Genomic DNA, 15,659 nt, shown 5'->3' with positions numbered 1-15,659 from the left:
AAAACAAAAATTGTTTAAACCAAATTGTGAAATGGTGGAGCAAGCTGATTGGAGAGTCTCAGCTTCAGCCAGAATCCCTGTATACTAAACTGGTACAGAGGATAGCTGGTTCGATTCTGAGAGATGACTCCCACCCTCTTCATGGTGAGTCTCAGCTGCTGTCTTCAGGTCGGAGGTTTAGGGTACCAGCTTGTAAAACCAAATGCTACAAAAACAGTTTTGTACCAGTAGCCATCAGTGCTGTTAAGTAACATAAACTTAAATATAACTTGCATATTTATTTTTTGTATAGCTTCTTTTACCTTGTTTTTATGAACAGCACATTTGTATTTATTTATTTAGATAGTTTTTATCCTTTGGCTTGGTATGACATGTTTTTAGACTTTTTATCTATTGATGTTTTAACTCATCTTCCTTTTATTTTATCTTGGGGCCCTCCTTGTTGTTTCTTTTTTATGGACACAGGTGTAGTGGCTGAAAAAAATAGACGACAGACTTACTCATGTAAGTGAGGCTGATTGGGGGTGAGCATGACAATCCAGGTCCTTTGGACATCTTATTCTCTTCAAAGCCATTGGGCAGACCACTCAGATAGTCTTTACGCTGCTTAGTCAGACCCAACCAGAGGTAAATCTCTAGTTTAGACTGCACTGTCCAGCCGGCAGGCCCAAACCCCTTCTTACCAGGAATCTTATATATTGAGGGAATCAGATGATAGTTAGTATGATGCTGCTCGTAAAATGCATAGTTGATTAACACTCATGTAAGGAACATTTTATTTCAGACTCACCCTCAGAAAAATGGTTTTGACTTTGCCACAGTCCTTTCCCTTCTCCTCATCAATGTTAGAGAAAAGAATGTCTTTGGAAGGGACGCGTGCATACGCAATACGCTTCCCGTTACTAATCATCCATATGAACACATCAGGAACACTGTGTTGTGGCTGCAGGGCAAAATAATGCTCATTCAAATAATCTTCGCAAAAAACATACCCTATTCGCTCAAGGTGTATATCTTACTTCATCAGCCAAGAATCGCAGCTTGTGCAAGAAGTTGTGGGCGAGCTTGAGTTTATCTCTCACTGTGCTTTTTTTGACCTGTGACCTCATGGCCTTAGCTTGCTGGCCGATGGTCTCCTAAAACCAGGAGTAGACCAAGAATTTGGGAGTGCAAATAATATAGATGAATAAATAAATCACAGGAGGTTTAACATCTCGTTTTAAACAAACATACCACTTCTGACATGCATAGCTTCAGTCTCTCCCTGTCAAGTTTGGTTTTTCCAGACTGATTCTGGTCCTTGTTTGCCAGCGTAAGAAACTGACTGAAAGAGTTATAGCCGATCAGTTTTAAATTTTATAACAATCCATTAGATTACATGATTAATAATAGCTGCATATCACACTCTGTAGGTAAAATTTACATCTACAGACCTGCATCCTTGGCTAAGTTCCTCAAGAACCCCTCTAAGTCTACGCTCTGGATAGGCTTTTTCAGTCTTGATGATCTCCTGCACATCATTCAGGCCATCCTCCTGTAGAAGAATTTTTTTAATAGTAACAACTCTACTATTGGATTTGTATTATTATTTTCTTAGAGATAACCAAAAATCAAATAAAATTTAATTCTCAAGGCAGTAATTATTTAAAATATCATTGGAAAATATAAGCCTTGCCAATTTATCTGCAATGTTGTCAATAATGTTTGCATTGTACAGCCTTCTTCTCTGGTCCTGCCACCAACTCTTGATGTAGATACAAGGCTTCCTCTCAAAATACGGTAAGTGGAAGTAGTTTCTGTGAATGCAAATGAGAAATGTGTTTCACATATCAGAGGACTTTAATACAAGAAAACTGATCCCATGAAGGCTCAGGTCTCCCAGTGGTGTAGTAGATAACTAAAACAATCCTGCAAATGGTGAAAGAAGCACCACATTCAGCACAAATACTCCTTAGACATTACTCTTTTGAAAAGAAAAAAAAAACAATTGGCCACTTGAATTTTCAATTGGAATAATATCAGTAGTTATAGAAAATGAAAAGATAAATTATACTCAACGGAAAGAATTATATATTAGTACGAGTGCGTTGCCCGTGGGGATCCATGAGCTGTGGATTGGGTAGTATTTATAAAATAGGTAGCTGGCAGTTTTTAAGGGTGCTTAAAAAATGCAAAGTTTCTATGAGTTGAAATGGCATTTGAGTCCAAAATGTTTTTAGAACCTTAGACCTCAACAGTTTTTAGAAGAACAACTCAGCCCTTTTATTTCCTGTCAATTATGTCATTTTTTATGATTATTTTACTGTCTTAATGTATTTATAAATTGTTTAGGTTCTTGTTATCATATACACACTATTATCATTATCAGCGTTATTATTATTATCATCAGCATTATTATTTGTTTATTTTATTGTTACTTCTATTTTGTCATTTGATTTTTAGATGGACAACAATGGAAATAAGTATTTTCCCTTTCTTGTGTCATCCATGTATTTTTAACATATTTACAATTATATTATGTACTTACACTGAACTTACTAATGCTGGGTTTACACATAACGATGGCAAGTCACGAATGCCACTAAGTATACATTCTTGGTCGCTGATCACGAATGTGATGATTTGAGGCAGAGGCATCAAGTGCCCTCAAGAACTGCTGCAACCTGTTACCACGTGTTACGATTAATGGCACTTGCTGCTGGAGAATTATCAGGAACTATTATGCACAGTCAAGAATAATGCTCCGCATTGTTGTGAGCTATCGCGTGTAACAGCGCATGATTAAGCTCTGTGACATTGTGAATGAGGCAAATTGTCTCTACACACCCACATATTCATCCAACCATCAGTTGCTGAACAATTCAGATCGCTCCAGTTTGCTGCTCAAAATCCACAGCAGAAGAACTTTGTGATTGCATGCTTAGTTGGGCTCTGTGCCATGGAGTGGCACAGAAAGGAGGAGGAGACTGAAAGAGCCAGAAGTGTGGCTCCATGCGGCTCTCCTCTTGCTCGTTTTCCCGAACATCAGGCACATGCAGCAGGTGGAACACCTGTAGAAGCACGCTGAGGAGCACTGGAAGGAGACTTTTAGCTGACTTGGCGTCACTGTCCTTCTTCAGCATACTGCAGCAATGAAACTGAATGCAGTGCAGCAGGGTTTAATTGTGCGCATGTCAGAGAAGAACGCTGTCATGCTCTATTGGGGATCACCATTAATCAAGACAGATCAACACACTCAGTTGCAACCTCCACGACATGAGGCGAAATGAGGGTGGTGCATGACATTCGTGGAAGATTTTTTGACAGCCAAAAACATGCTCCACGAAAATCACGAATATCATGCACCAACAGGTACTATTAATAAACATATTCAGATGCGTTGTCACGTTAAGAATGTCAGGAATGTGCCAAGAATGATGCAAATATGACATTCGTAATGTGTCTTGCCTATGTGTAAACGCAGCATAAATAAAATCACACATGCACGCTTTTAATATATAGATGATTTTCCACCCCCTGCTGGGATGGCATGTGAGTCCAGAATGTAGTTAATAACAGCCATTGTGCAGTGTTGTTAGCTAATATCCATAGTTTCTCCAAAAATATTAGTCATATCAATGTTTCATTTTGGTGGTATCTATCATTGACCCGAAACACATAAGCATACCAAATGGCAAATGTCAGCTCACCCCAGTTACACACATGCATGCACGCACGCGCACAGGCCGCTTGCTTGTAATATATTGTGGCAAGCTGCACAGAAGAATGAAAACCAAGCCAGAGCATTTTGTCTTTTCTGCTTCTGCCCCAAGCAAGTGCTTATATTTTTACACACCCACAGAGACAGTGGTGGAAGACATCAAATGCACTTCTCTCTCACTGTAACGGCAGCATGGCACTTAACTAATCTGACTAAACCAACTGAACTACATAAACACAATAAATCAATGACACTAACAACACTGTTAAATTAACATGAACCACAATAGCATTTGAAATCCCAAAACCCAGAACACCCATGGTGCATTGCAGCTCAATGTCCATTGTTCACTGTTATTAGCTAATATCCCTAATTTCTCCAAAAATATTAGTCCTATCAACTTTCATGCATACACACACAGAGGCCACTTGGCTATTAATATATAGATATTATAGGAAAGGATAGAATTATACTCAGTGATCATACTCGCTTCTCTTCAAATTAAACTAACATTAGCAACTCACACCTGAATTTACGGGACCCCTGGTGACCAGTGACTCTTTCATTACATCACTGTGATATCAGTGACCCCACAGAGGATAAACACTTGAGTTTCTCTCCTGCAGCAAGAACTGATGAAGATTTTTGTGGATGCAGAGTGAAAAATCTTCAATTAATTAAAAAAGCCCAGTTGCCCTGATTCAACCTAACGGACTTGTTTATTATCATTTCTTGATTCCCATTGATCCAGTCATTATTCTGCCTATGGTACTTTTGCAAACATTAGTAAGTAAGTTCCTTCGGCTTCTCCCTTGTTTTCAGTCGGGGTCGCCACAGCAGATCTGAGATGGATCTGCATGTTGATTTGGCACAAGTTTAACACCAGATGCCCATCTTGGGCCAGGACAAAAACATTGTGACAAATATCATTATTTTGGAAATCAATAACAATTTCAACACATCTGCAGCGCTCAGATCAGCTGTTGAGATTTTCCCGAAATCTGATGGATAGCAATAGCTCTGTTTTGTTTTCCATTTTCCTGCTGCACACCTAAGTGAAATGTCTATTAATTATGTTCCTTATTGAAGTAACTTGCTTTAATAACTGCCACAGAAATACCTGTGTGTGTGTGTGTGTGTGTGTGTGTGTGTGTGTGTGTGTGTGTGTGTGTGTGTGTGTGTGTGTGTGTGTGTGTGTGTGTGTGTGTGTGTGTGTGTGTGTGTGTGTGTGTGTGTTTTTAAACAGCTTATTACCCTTCAACATTTGTCCTTATCAATTCTTTAGAGAGTGCAGTAATGGTAGTTTGTAATGTCAGTGATGATGATATCATTGCTCTGACCGGTCAGTGACAACGGGTTTCATTGGCGGAGTTGTAGCCACTGAAGTCAGGTCACCATCATCCTCCATGTCCTCATCGCTGGAATTGTGGATCAGTTCAGTTTCCTCTTCATCACCTTCCACCTTTTTTCCTTTTGTTTTTGGTTTCCCAACCCCATCAACCTCATTGCCGTAGTAGCCTGGTAATGTTGACAAAGAATCATGAAGCATTTGTATGTCTTGATGATGATGACAAGGTGCCAGTCAGCATAAAAAAATGTTCCCTTAATAACAGATGCTTTGTTACACTCCTGTCACACTAATAAGCTGTGCAAATAATTGCTGTGCAATTTTTACAGAATAATTCACTCACTCATCTTCAACCGCTTACTCCAATTAAGGGTCACGGGGGACTGGCGCCTATCCCAGCAATCATAGGGCATGTCTGGACAGGATGCCAGTCTGTTGCAGAGCCACGTATAGACAAACAAACACACACCCGCACACACACCTACGGACAATTTAAAGTTTCCAATCCACCTAACTTGCATGTTTTTGGAATTAGAAGGAATCTGGAGCACCGGAGGGAACCTCCGCAAACACAGGGAGAACATGCATACTCCACACAGAAAGGCCACAGGTGGGAATCAATCCCATGACCTTCTTGATGTGAGGCAACACTGCTAACCACTAAGCTACCGTGCTGCCCTCGAATAATTGACTCTTGAAAAGTAACATAACTAATTTGACACTTAGAAAATGAAAAATACCTATGGTGACCTCAAAGTTGATGGGCTTATCACCAATTTTTCTGTCAATCATTGTAGCCTCGAGGAAGGAACCAAAGAGGAAGAACTCTTCCACCTTCCCTGTAGCAGCCTGTAAAATTGACAAATGCATTTGTGAATGAAAATGAAAGTTTAAAAGGATGCAACACGTTTAAATTCACCACATTTTTACACTTTCTTAACACATCATGTCATGTAGAAGTCCTGAACACCATTATAGCTGTGTGTTAGAGAATCCCAGAGGCCCTGATGCCACAGTCCCAACGTGAAGCCAAAATTAATGCAAACACTGTCTTAATAATGCATGAGGTGAGCTAAATTAAGACCAAAGCATGGTTACCTCTCACTGGGAGGGACAATTACAGGAACCCACCTCTGAGATGTTGGGTATTCCCTCCACCTGCACCTCTGTGGAGCATCCTGTGTCAGGCGATGAAGGGTCAAGGATCTCCATTCCAAGACTAATGAGCAGACGAGCCCTGAAGGACACCCCTTCACCAAGCCCATCATTTAACTCCTGGTATTCGTCCATCAAGGTGTAGGTCCGAGTGGAGCCATACATGTTAACCCAAGCAGGTCCCAGAGTGGGCAGGAAGCCTTAAAGACAATAAAACTATGAATGTGAAGGCACTCATGTGCATATTGGACAGCTGAGAGAGTAAGTTAAAATTGTGAAACAGTAAGTCAGAATTATGAGACACTAGCTCATCATAATGAGATATACAACCCCAATTCCAATGAAGTTGGGACATTGTATAAAATGTAAATAAAAACAGAATACAATGATTTGAAAATCCTCTTCAACCTGTATTCAGTTGAATACACCACAAGGACAAGATATTTAATGTTCAAACTGATAAACTTCATTGTTTTTGTGCAAATATTTGCTCATTTTGAAATGGATGCCTGCAACACGTTTAAAAAAAGTTGGGTCAGTGGTATGTTTACCACTGTGTTACATCACCTTTCCTTCAAACAACATTCAATAAGCGTTTGGGAACTGAGGACACTAATTGTTGAAGCTTTGTAGGTGGAATTCTTTCCCATTCTTGCTTGATGTACGAATTCAGTTGTTCAACAGTCCGGGGTCTCCGTTGTCGTATTTTGCGTTTCATAATGCAGCACACATTTTTAGTGGGCGACAGGTCTGGACTGCAGGCAGGCCAGTCTAGTACCTGCACTCTTTTACTATGAAGCCACGCTGTTGTAACACGTGCAGAATATGGTTTGGCATTGTCTTGCTGAAATAAGCAGGGATGTCCCTGAAAAGGCGTTGCTTGGATGGCAGCATGCGTTGCTCCAAAACCTGGATGTACTTTTCAGCATTGATGGTGCCATCACAGATGTGTAAGTTGCCCATGTCATGGGCACTAACACACCCCCATACCATCACAGATGCTGGCTTTTGAACTTTGTGCTGGTAACAATCTGGATGGTCTTCTTCCTCTTTTGTCCGGAGGACACAACGTCCATGATTTCCAAAAACAATTTGAAATGTGGACTCAGACCGCAGCACACATTTCCACTTTGTGTCTGTCCATTTCAAATGAGCTCAGGCCCAGAGAAGGCGGCGGCGCTTCTGGATGTTGTTGATGTATGGCTTTCACTTTGCATGATAGAGTTTTAACTTGTACTTGTAGATGTAAACCCTAAATTCCTTGCAATTGAACGTTGAGAAACATTGTTCTTAAACTTTTGGACTATTTATTCACACAGTTGTTCACAAAGTGGTGATCCTTGCCCCATCTTTGCTTGTGAATGGCTGAGCCTTTTGGGGATGCTCCTTTTATACCCAATAATGACTCTCACCTGTTTCCAATTAACCTGTTCATCTGTGGAATGTTCCAAACAGGTGTTCTTTGAGCATTCATCAACTTTCCCAGTCTTTTGTCCCAACTTTTTTGAAATGTGTTGCATGCATCCATTTCAAAATGAGCAAATATTTGCACAAAAACCATATCGTTAATCAGTTTGAACATTAAATATCTTGTCTTTGTGGTGTATTCAGTTGAATATAGGTTGAAGAGGATTTGCAGATCATTGTATTCTGTTTTTATTTACATTTCACACAACATCCCAACTTCATTGGAATTGGGGTTGTAGAACAACCAGTCTGCTCTGGGTTTGCCTGATGCTGCCAGATCTCAGAAACTAAGCAGAGCAGGAGACCACTTTGAAAGTCCAGGGATTGTGTGCTTCTCAAGCTAAAACTGGAGTTGCCTCAGGAAGGGCATCCCAACATGGATCTGTGCTGGATCCACTGTGGCGACCCCGTAGAAACGGGACAGCTGACAAGACAACAACATGAGGCAGTATGCAAAACTATGAGATAGTGTCAGAATTATGAAATAGTAAGTCAAAATTATGAGATTGTACATCAAAATTGCAGGATAAGTCATCGTTGTGAGATAATGAAAATTATGATACAGTAAGTCCAAATTTTAGATAGTATCATAATTATTACATAGTAAATCAAATTTATGAGCTGGTATGCCATAATCATGAGACTGAAAATCATTATAATGTTAACTCAAAATGTCCTCATGATTTTAACTTATGTCATTATTGTTACTTACCATGTCATAAGTCTGACTTAAAAAATTCATAATCAGTAGAAACTGCCACTTACAAATGTGTGAAAATAATTTAGATAGAGGCCTTGTTTTTCTTATCAAATGGCAGAAATGGGCATTCATACTGAGGTTATACATATCATATACACACTATTATGTTATTATTATTATTAGAAATATTACATTAATAGTTTATTTTATTATTACTTCTATTTTGTCATTTGATTTTTAAATGGACCACAATGGGGAAAAAAGTGTTTTCACTTTCTTGTGTCATCCATGCCATGTATTTTTAATGTATTTACAATTGTATTATATGCTTACATTGAACTTACTGAATAAAATCATGCACGCAGGCAAGCACACTTTTAATATAGAGATGATTTACTGCCCCCTGCTGAAATGGACTAATATTTTTGGAGACACTACGAATATTAGCGAACAACACCGAACAATGGATGTTGATAATTGGATTCTGTACTGACACATATGACTGAAAAATCCCTGAATGATTATTGTTTACATATGTTAAAAACCTATGCAAATGGTATCCAAAACACTTCTTTCTGCTAAGTTACATAAGTTAATCTGGAGGATGCTTCTTTTGATTGTAAATGTTCACGAATGATATGTTACTGTCATACTGTCTGTTATTTTTCGAGGTTAATAAAATGCTTCCAGAATGAGACAGTAATCCTTGTACATTTTTGAAATGTAAAATTGGAAATGACCTTTGTCTCCATCATTGGCAATCTTCCGTAGGTCAATGAAGTGTGTCCCCATAGCAACATCATTCACTTTATCTGAGTCACGGATTTGGATCTTCATGCGGTTGCACAGTGGCGGAAACATCTCTGTAAAAACAACTTGCTCATTCCAAATGGGCTCATAGCAGCTCTTCTGAACTGATGTTTTGCCCTGTAACAACACACATGTTCATTTGGGAAATGAGCTGCATATGTTCCAAAACTGATAAGTAATTACTATTAAATGGAGGTTTGTTTTCTTTGTAATGAAATACCTTCTGTCCCGCAAACTGTACTAAGACATAAGGATCAACTAGATCCTTATTTTCTCCTATGAAGGCCTTTTTCACATTGGCCATGATGCTGGTGTTCATTCTAGGAAGCCCCTCTGCTCTGTAGATCTTCAAGGAATAACGAGCCCACTGTCTCTCTGCAGGAACCCCCTCTGGTATCAAGAGATTCCTAACAAATAAAAGCATGACAGCAAAGTGTGAGATGATAAGTATTGAAGGGAAAACATTCTCAGAAGTACTTAAAACAATATTTGTGAGGGATGATGTTCATCATTTATGTAAAATTGCAGTGATTCATTTTATCCTGGGTATGTGCTGATTCAGATTGTTGTTGTTGCGTGCTCTTAAAACTAACAAATTTACTTTTTTGTTTATTTGGATTTCCAACAGCTAATGTCTACACCAAGTGGTTCTTGGCTGTTTAATTTTTTGAAGAAAAATAATACTGTTAAGCACAAGTTATTTACCCCTCTATATCATCTTCATCAGATTCACTGGACTTGTGTGGCGTTTTGATGTTGTCTCCTTTGGCTACAACTGCAATATCACATTTGATGTAGCCTTTACACCCCGCTGTGATGTCATCAGGGTCAGACAACAAAGCCCACTTGTGGTAAAACTGATGTTCTGCAAGACAACATGGAAAACAGCATTGCTGTGTGTACTATTGGTACCATCAACATACATATATACTGTATAATATTAAGATGAATTTAACTGTTCCTTTACCGGGCTGGGAGTAGACGGTACCAACGTCCAATTTAAAAGTTCCAACCAATGTCCCACTACGCAGAAGATTTTTGGAATGGATCACCTGAGATTTTGCAGTGAAACCATTTCCAAATTAAAGACAATGTGCCATTGTTAAATAGAATGTTTTTCAACAAATTCAGAATAATATAAATGAGTTTTGTGTTTGAGTTGAAAAACTTACAGATAACTTTAGAATTTTGTCAAACATAACATCTGGAGGAACATGAAAATCGAACACAAAATACTGGGAAAAGTAAAAAAAAAAAAAAAAAAAAAAAGACAGAGAGAGAGAGGGAGAGCGTGAGAATGATGCTTCCTGGTATTGGTTCTGTATATACCTAAATAGAATATATTGTAATGGCTGAAGGAGACATTTCTACTCCTAACTGTTACACCCACCTCATTGAAGTATGGACAGTTGGTTGATTCTTTCATGGACGTGTATTTTTTATCTTCTCCGATTTCGATGCAGACCATTGGATCCATGTTCAGTCCCAACAACTGTCTGGCCTCGATCACTGTCACACTCACCTGCCGTTCAATGATTGACTTACATCACTCAATTACTGGCTGACAGGCCGATAAACCGACAGATGGACAATTGGTTGACTGGCTAATTCACTGATTGACTGTTTTACTGGCTGGCTGGTTGATTGAGTGAGTGGTTGGTTGGTTGGTTGGTTGGTTGGTTGGTTGGTTGGTTGATTGGCCACAATGTGTACCATGACAGTGGTTGTGGAATAAAGTTATATTGATAGATCATGTGATTTATCAGTGATTCCTCAATACAATAAAATTAAATTAAGTGAGTGAGCTAATAGCATTCTCTTACTTGGTAATCCACTGGCCTTCCAGAACTTGGCTCCATCTTTATGTCTGGCTTTGATCTGAACAGTAATGAATAATCACAGTCATTAGTGAGATTAATCTTAGGTTCAGTTAATAATGTCAAGTCTAATTTAGCATTACAGATGCATGAATATAACTAGCTTCATCAATCAGCATTCACAGCAGAAACACACTTGCCTCTTATTCGATACATTGGTGGTGACCGCTGTGACTGATGCCAATGAAATGGTGTCAGGGTCTGGAGTTCTTCCCATAAACATACCCTGGTGAACCAGGTTTTCCGTCTCCAGAATAGCTGGCCCACCTGGAGATCACATAAAAGACGCACAGTACAAAAAGGACCACTTGTATTTTAAGAACAAAACTGGGCAGAATTTTAAAGGTTGCCGCACTTCAAACAGCACATATGGCATATGGTCTTATTCATTACATTACCAGTGATAATGTGTAACCTAACAATTAAAAGCTGGAAGAAGTTGCCATAGTGGCAATAACACTGACAGTGATTGCTTAATCTGCATTAACGCTGACTGTGATGGCTAAATGTCCTATAATACTGACGATGATTGCTTAATCTGCAACACTGATTGCAATTGCTAAATATGCAATATTACTCACTGTGACTGTTTAACCTGCAGTAATACTGACTGTGACTGCTTAATCTACAATACTGATTGCAATCGCTAAATATGCAATAATGCTGACTATGATTGTTTAATCTACAGTAATACTGACTGTGACTGCTTAAATACAATACTGGTTGTGATTGCTTAATCTATAATACTACTGACTATGATGGACTGCCTTTGTATTCGCCCTATTGATGTTTCAAATCCCACAAAATCTCAGAGAGGTCGCCGCACTGCGAGATCTCAGTAACATTGAGAACTGCATTGAGATGCTCTAATCACGCTGCACTTTAACCGCTGCACACAGACAACACCATTAACATCACAACATAAAACTATTTTTATATTGTGCCTAAAACTCTCGTGAATATATTCTCTGGGATTATAGACATTGTTATTGTAAGCGCCTTGGGGCAACTGTTTGTTGTGATTTGGCGCTATATAAATAAAATTGATTTGATTTGATTTGACTTGATTGTGTTTATTTTATGTAAACATGCATGAATCACAGGCTGTCTCTCCGTTATTTTCAATGGGAGCTGCTGTGAGCTACAATCACTTCCTGATCATGTTGTTCTGGAGGAAAGTGAAGTTTGCTCTTTAACGTCTTATTGTTCTTTACAGCACTGTTTGTCTTCTTTGTTCGAGACTAATATACATAATATGTCTAAAATTTGGTTTGCATTTATTAAATTCCATGCAGATTAAATGTAACAGACACGGATTATTTGTTATAATTGTTTTAGCAAGTTGTCAGGGTATCATGTATGCAGTCTCTTGTTAATGTGACGAAAAGAATAAAAAAATACATTTTTGTAGCATAATATTAATTTACAACTGTCATTGTGTTGATTCTCTATATGTTGTTGACTGCAGCGACTCTCTGGCACACAAGGGATTATGGGATACGTCAATAGGGCGAATAGAAGGAGTACGGTTCTATAGTGCTTCTTTATCTAACACATATTAAAAGCACTTCACAATTATGCCTGACATTTACTTTTCCAGCCAAGGCTGATGCCCATTTTCATAGCTGGGTGGACCGAGACAGTGCATCTTAAGTGTCTTGTCCAAGGATACTGACAGGTAGCATGAGCAGGATTTAAATCCTGGTGTGCATATTGACATGTCAGCTCTTTATCCACTGATCTATCTACTCTTCAATTGAATGACTACAGTTGCTTAATATGCAATAATGCTGACTGCAATTTCATACTATGCAACAATTCTTACTGTGATTGCTTAATGTGCAGTATTGGCTGCGATTGCTTAATTTGTAATAATATTGACTGTTATTGCTTAACTCATAATAATACTGATTGATTGTTTATTGTGCTATAAAATTGTGATTGCTTAATGTCCACTAACAAACTGTGATTGCTTAATCTCCACTAACAAACTGTGATTGCGTAATCTCCACTAACAAACTGTGATTGCTTAATCTCCACTAACAAACTATGGTTGCTCAATCTCAAATAATTGTGCAATTGCTTAATTAAGAGTATTTTTTTTTAAAGATAGCACTGACAATAATAACAACATGGTTTCTAGAATTCTTAATTAAGATGAGAATCAGAGAACTGAAACTGGTAGACTGACATGAATGTAAACCAACAGGAACTTTAAACGTCAGTCAACACTTTTCAGCTTCTTTGACCTCATCTACCGACACTTGCCATTATTAGTGGTACCTGCATTCCTGTCCTCCTTGTGTCCACGGTGCTTACTGCGCTTCATGCTTCAATAATGCTTTTCACGTGTTCTGTGAAGAAAGGAGTTTATTATTTCATGGATGATATCATTCATATATATGTGGCTGATTTGTTTTGTTTTGTTTTTTAAATCTCCACTGATAATGCTGAAGTAAAAAATAAAGCAACTAAAGTAATTTGCATTGTTTCTCAAAAATAAGCGCACACTAATCCATTTTCTTGCAAGACATCAGCAGATTAACAACTGATTGCTTGAAAAATCCATGAGCAATTGAAAATTTCATCTATTTAGGTACTTTGAAAGCTCAGACACCTATGTATTCACAAACAAAGTGTAAGTACATCATAAAAGACATAGAAATTTTTAGCATGTCACAACAAAATTTGTGAAGAACTTAGGTAGGCCAACAATTTTAGGTTGGTGTCTATGCTGCCACACCTGTGTTTAGCAACTAATAGAGGTGTTTAATTATTTAGATCAGCTGACCTTAATACATCAATTGAAGAGGATACGTTTCACATGCATTGTAGATAAAAGCACACTTAAAATAATTAATCTACATTCTGCAAAATATCTTTTACACACTGTGCAGTAATTTAATGTTATGAGGTAATCAACTGTGATATTTATTAATTTATATAATGTTGATGTATTTTTTTTCATGAAGGGCTGGTGTTGGTATATGTTGAACAAGTTCTTTACATTTTTGGTGTGCCTGCTAACAGGGAAATAAGATCATAAGATATCCATGCTGCAGTATTTAATATTTAGTCTTGAGAAAGTTGACATTATGGGATTCAGAAAAATATTTACACATCCATATGAGCCGCACAGAAATGACTATTCTTTGAGGCTATATGAAACAAGATAGATAAAGCACAATACGAACTAAAACCTTGTTTGTAAGATTCATAGTTCACAATGTCATAACCTTGAATGTAAAGTTCTGAATGTTAATCATTTTCCAAAATATATTTTATGTTAAACAAAATGAACATAAAAATAATTAATAAAATAATAAATATCGATCTGCAAATAATTGCTGAAAAATCTAAACACTACAGAATTTAAATCTTTCCATATGAAATCTGATCTGTGCTTAACACGATTATACTAATGTACAAATACAATCTTGTAATACATACCATAAAAGTCACCCCACTCGTCTCTGTCTTCTGTGTAGCTTCAAGTGTTTTACTGGAACAGAAATACTCTCCAAATTATTTTGTTTCTACAAAAGGGAAGCAGCACTATATAAACATTTTTGACATTTACACAGCACTACGAATACGGCAACAAAAATAATTTGTGCGGAAAAGAAGTCAGTTTGTCCAAGTCTGAAGTTGGCCAGCAGTGATGTGATACACCGATGAATAGTACATGAACGCTGAACCTGAGACTGGTAACTATAACTATGGACTGCTGAGAGACGTCACTGTGAGCAGTCTGCCAATCCACACAAGCCACTTAGATATATACTTTATTAATATTAACACAATTTATTTATATAGCACTTTCAATCAGAAATAAAGTGCTCCCCACAATACAAACATCATAATAAAAAGCAAATTGAAACATTACAAGAACAAATCAAAATTCGAACACCAAATAAAAACATGTCATACAAACCAACAAATATAAAGAAGATGAGATAAAACCATACTCCACTTATAAGCAACTGAAAATAAATGTTTTAAGATTAACCTTAAAAGACTCAAAGGTGAATGTGCATGTGTATATACACACACACATTCCATTTTCAAAATTACATGTGAATTAAATTGTAAATGTAAATTTGTTCTGTAAAACTAGATACAGTAAAACTTGCATATAATGGATTCAGATGTACCAGCAAATTTTCCAAATCTGTTATATAAAACGGACAAAATACGTTATATGTATGTAACAGATTAGTTACAGTCAGGAGGTGCCAAACAATCTACGGGGAATCCCCAGCACCAATTAGGTTTACGTATTTCCTTGATTAAATGCCTGACCTTGAGTCGGGACCTACCTCATTTAATGACCGGGTGAAAACTTTGTCTGAAAAAAAAAACGCCTGGCTTAAATAAGTGCCAGGAATTATGTGTATTAAAGAGATTACATTTGGTCAAATCACTCTTTTTCTAAGTTCACTGTGGAGTGGTACCTTAAAATCCTCAAGCCTGATTTATGTTTCTGCATCTCCGTAACTCTGTGGCCACGCAATGACGTCGACATGAGCGTGACCCTTTTGAAGTTCTCCGTTGCATCTTATGCAATATACCACAGGAACAGTGGCCTTTTCTGGATTAATG

The 15,659-nt window shown here is 37.7% G+C and overlaps 1 protein-coding gene across 2 annotated transcripts in view; it reads right to left on the bottom strand.

Moving 5' to 3' along the window:
* Window positions 1–14,588, bottom strand: part of LOC117532239 (otoferlin-like) — a 32,539-nt gene extending 17,951 nt beyond the window's left edge. For both annotated transcript variants that reach the window (XM_034195559.1, XM_034195560.1), the window contains exons 1-19: window positions 14,508–14,588; window positions 13,341–13,411; window positions 11,198–11,324; window positions 11,004–11,058; window positions 10,571–10,702; window positions 10,353–10,415; window positions 10,148–10,232; window positions 9,886–10,045; window positions 9,401–9,587; window positions 9,111–9,297; window positions 6,180–6,403; window positions 5,789–5,897; window positions 5,041–5,218; window positions 1,676–1,796; window positions 1,434–1,534; window positions 1,234–1,324; window positions 1,020–1,136; window positions 791–943; window positions 501–690 (exon numbers count right to left, since the gene is read on the bottom strand). In XM_034195559.1, the coding sequence (XP_034051450.1) occupies window positions 501–690; window positions 791–943; window positions 1,020–1,136; window positions 1,234–1,324; window positions 1,434–1,534; window positions 1,676–1,796; window positions 5,041–5,218; window positions 5,789–5,897; window positions 6,180–6,403; window positions 9,111–9,297; window positions 9,401–9,587; window positions 9,886–10,045; window positions 10,148–10,232; window positions 10,353–10,415; window positions 10,571–10,702; window positions 11,004–11,058; window positions 11,198–11,324; window positions 13,341–13,386 (2,326 nt within the window). In that variant the 5' untranslated portion in view covers window positions 13,387–13,411; window positions 14,508–14,588. The remainder of the gene's footprint in view (window positions 1–500; window positions 691–790; window positions 944–1,019; window positions 1,137–1,233; window positions 1,325–1,433; window positions 1,535–1,675; window positions 1,797–5,040; window positions 5,219–5,788; window positions 5,898–6,179; window positions 6,404–9,110; window positions 9,298–9,400; window positions 9,588–9,885; window positions 10,046–10,147; window positions 10,233–10,352; window positions 10,416–10,570; window positions 10,703–11,003; window positions 11,059–11,197; window positions 11,325–13,340; window positions 13,412–14,507) is intronic.
* Between the last annotated feature and the right edge of the window lie 1,071 nt (window positions 14,589–15,659).

This window comes from Thalassophryne amazonica, chromosome 19 (assembly GCF_902500255.1).
Source record: "Thalassophryne amazonica chromosome 19, fThaAma1.1, whole genome shotgun sequence".
Taxonomy (NCBI): domain Eukaryota; kingdom Metazoa; phylum Chordata; class Actinopteri; order Batrachoidiformes; family Batrachoididae; genus Thalassophryne; species Thalassophryne amazonica.
The sequence above is the reverse complement of the archived record's forward strand: the minus strand, read 5'-3'. Positions and strand labels throughout refer to the sequence as shown.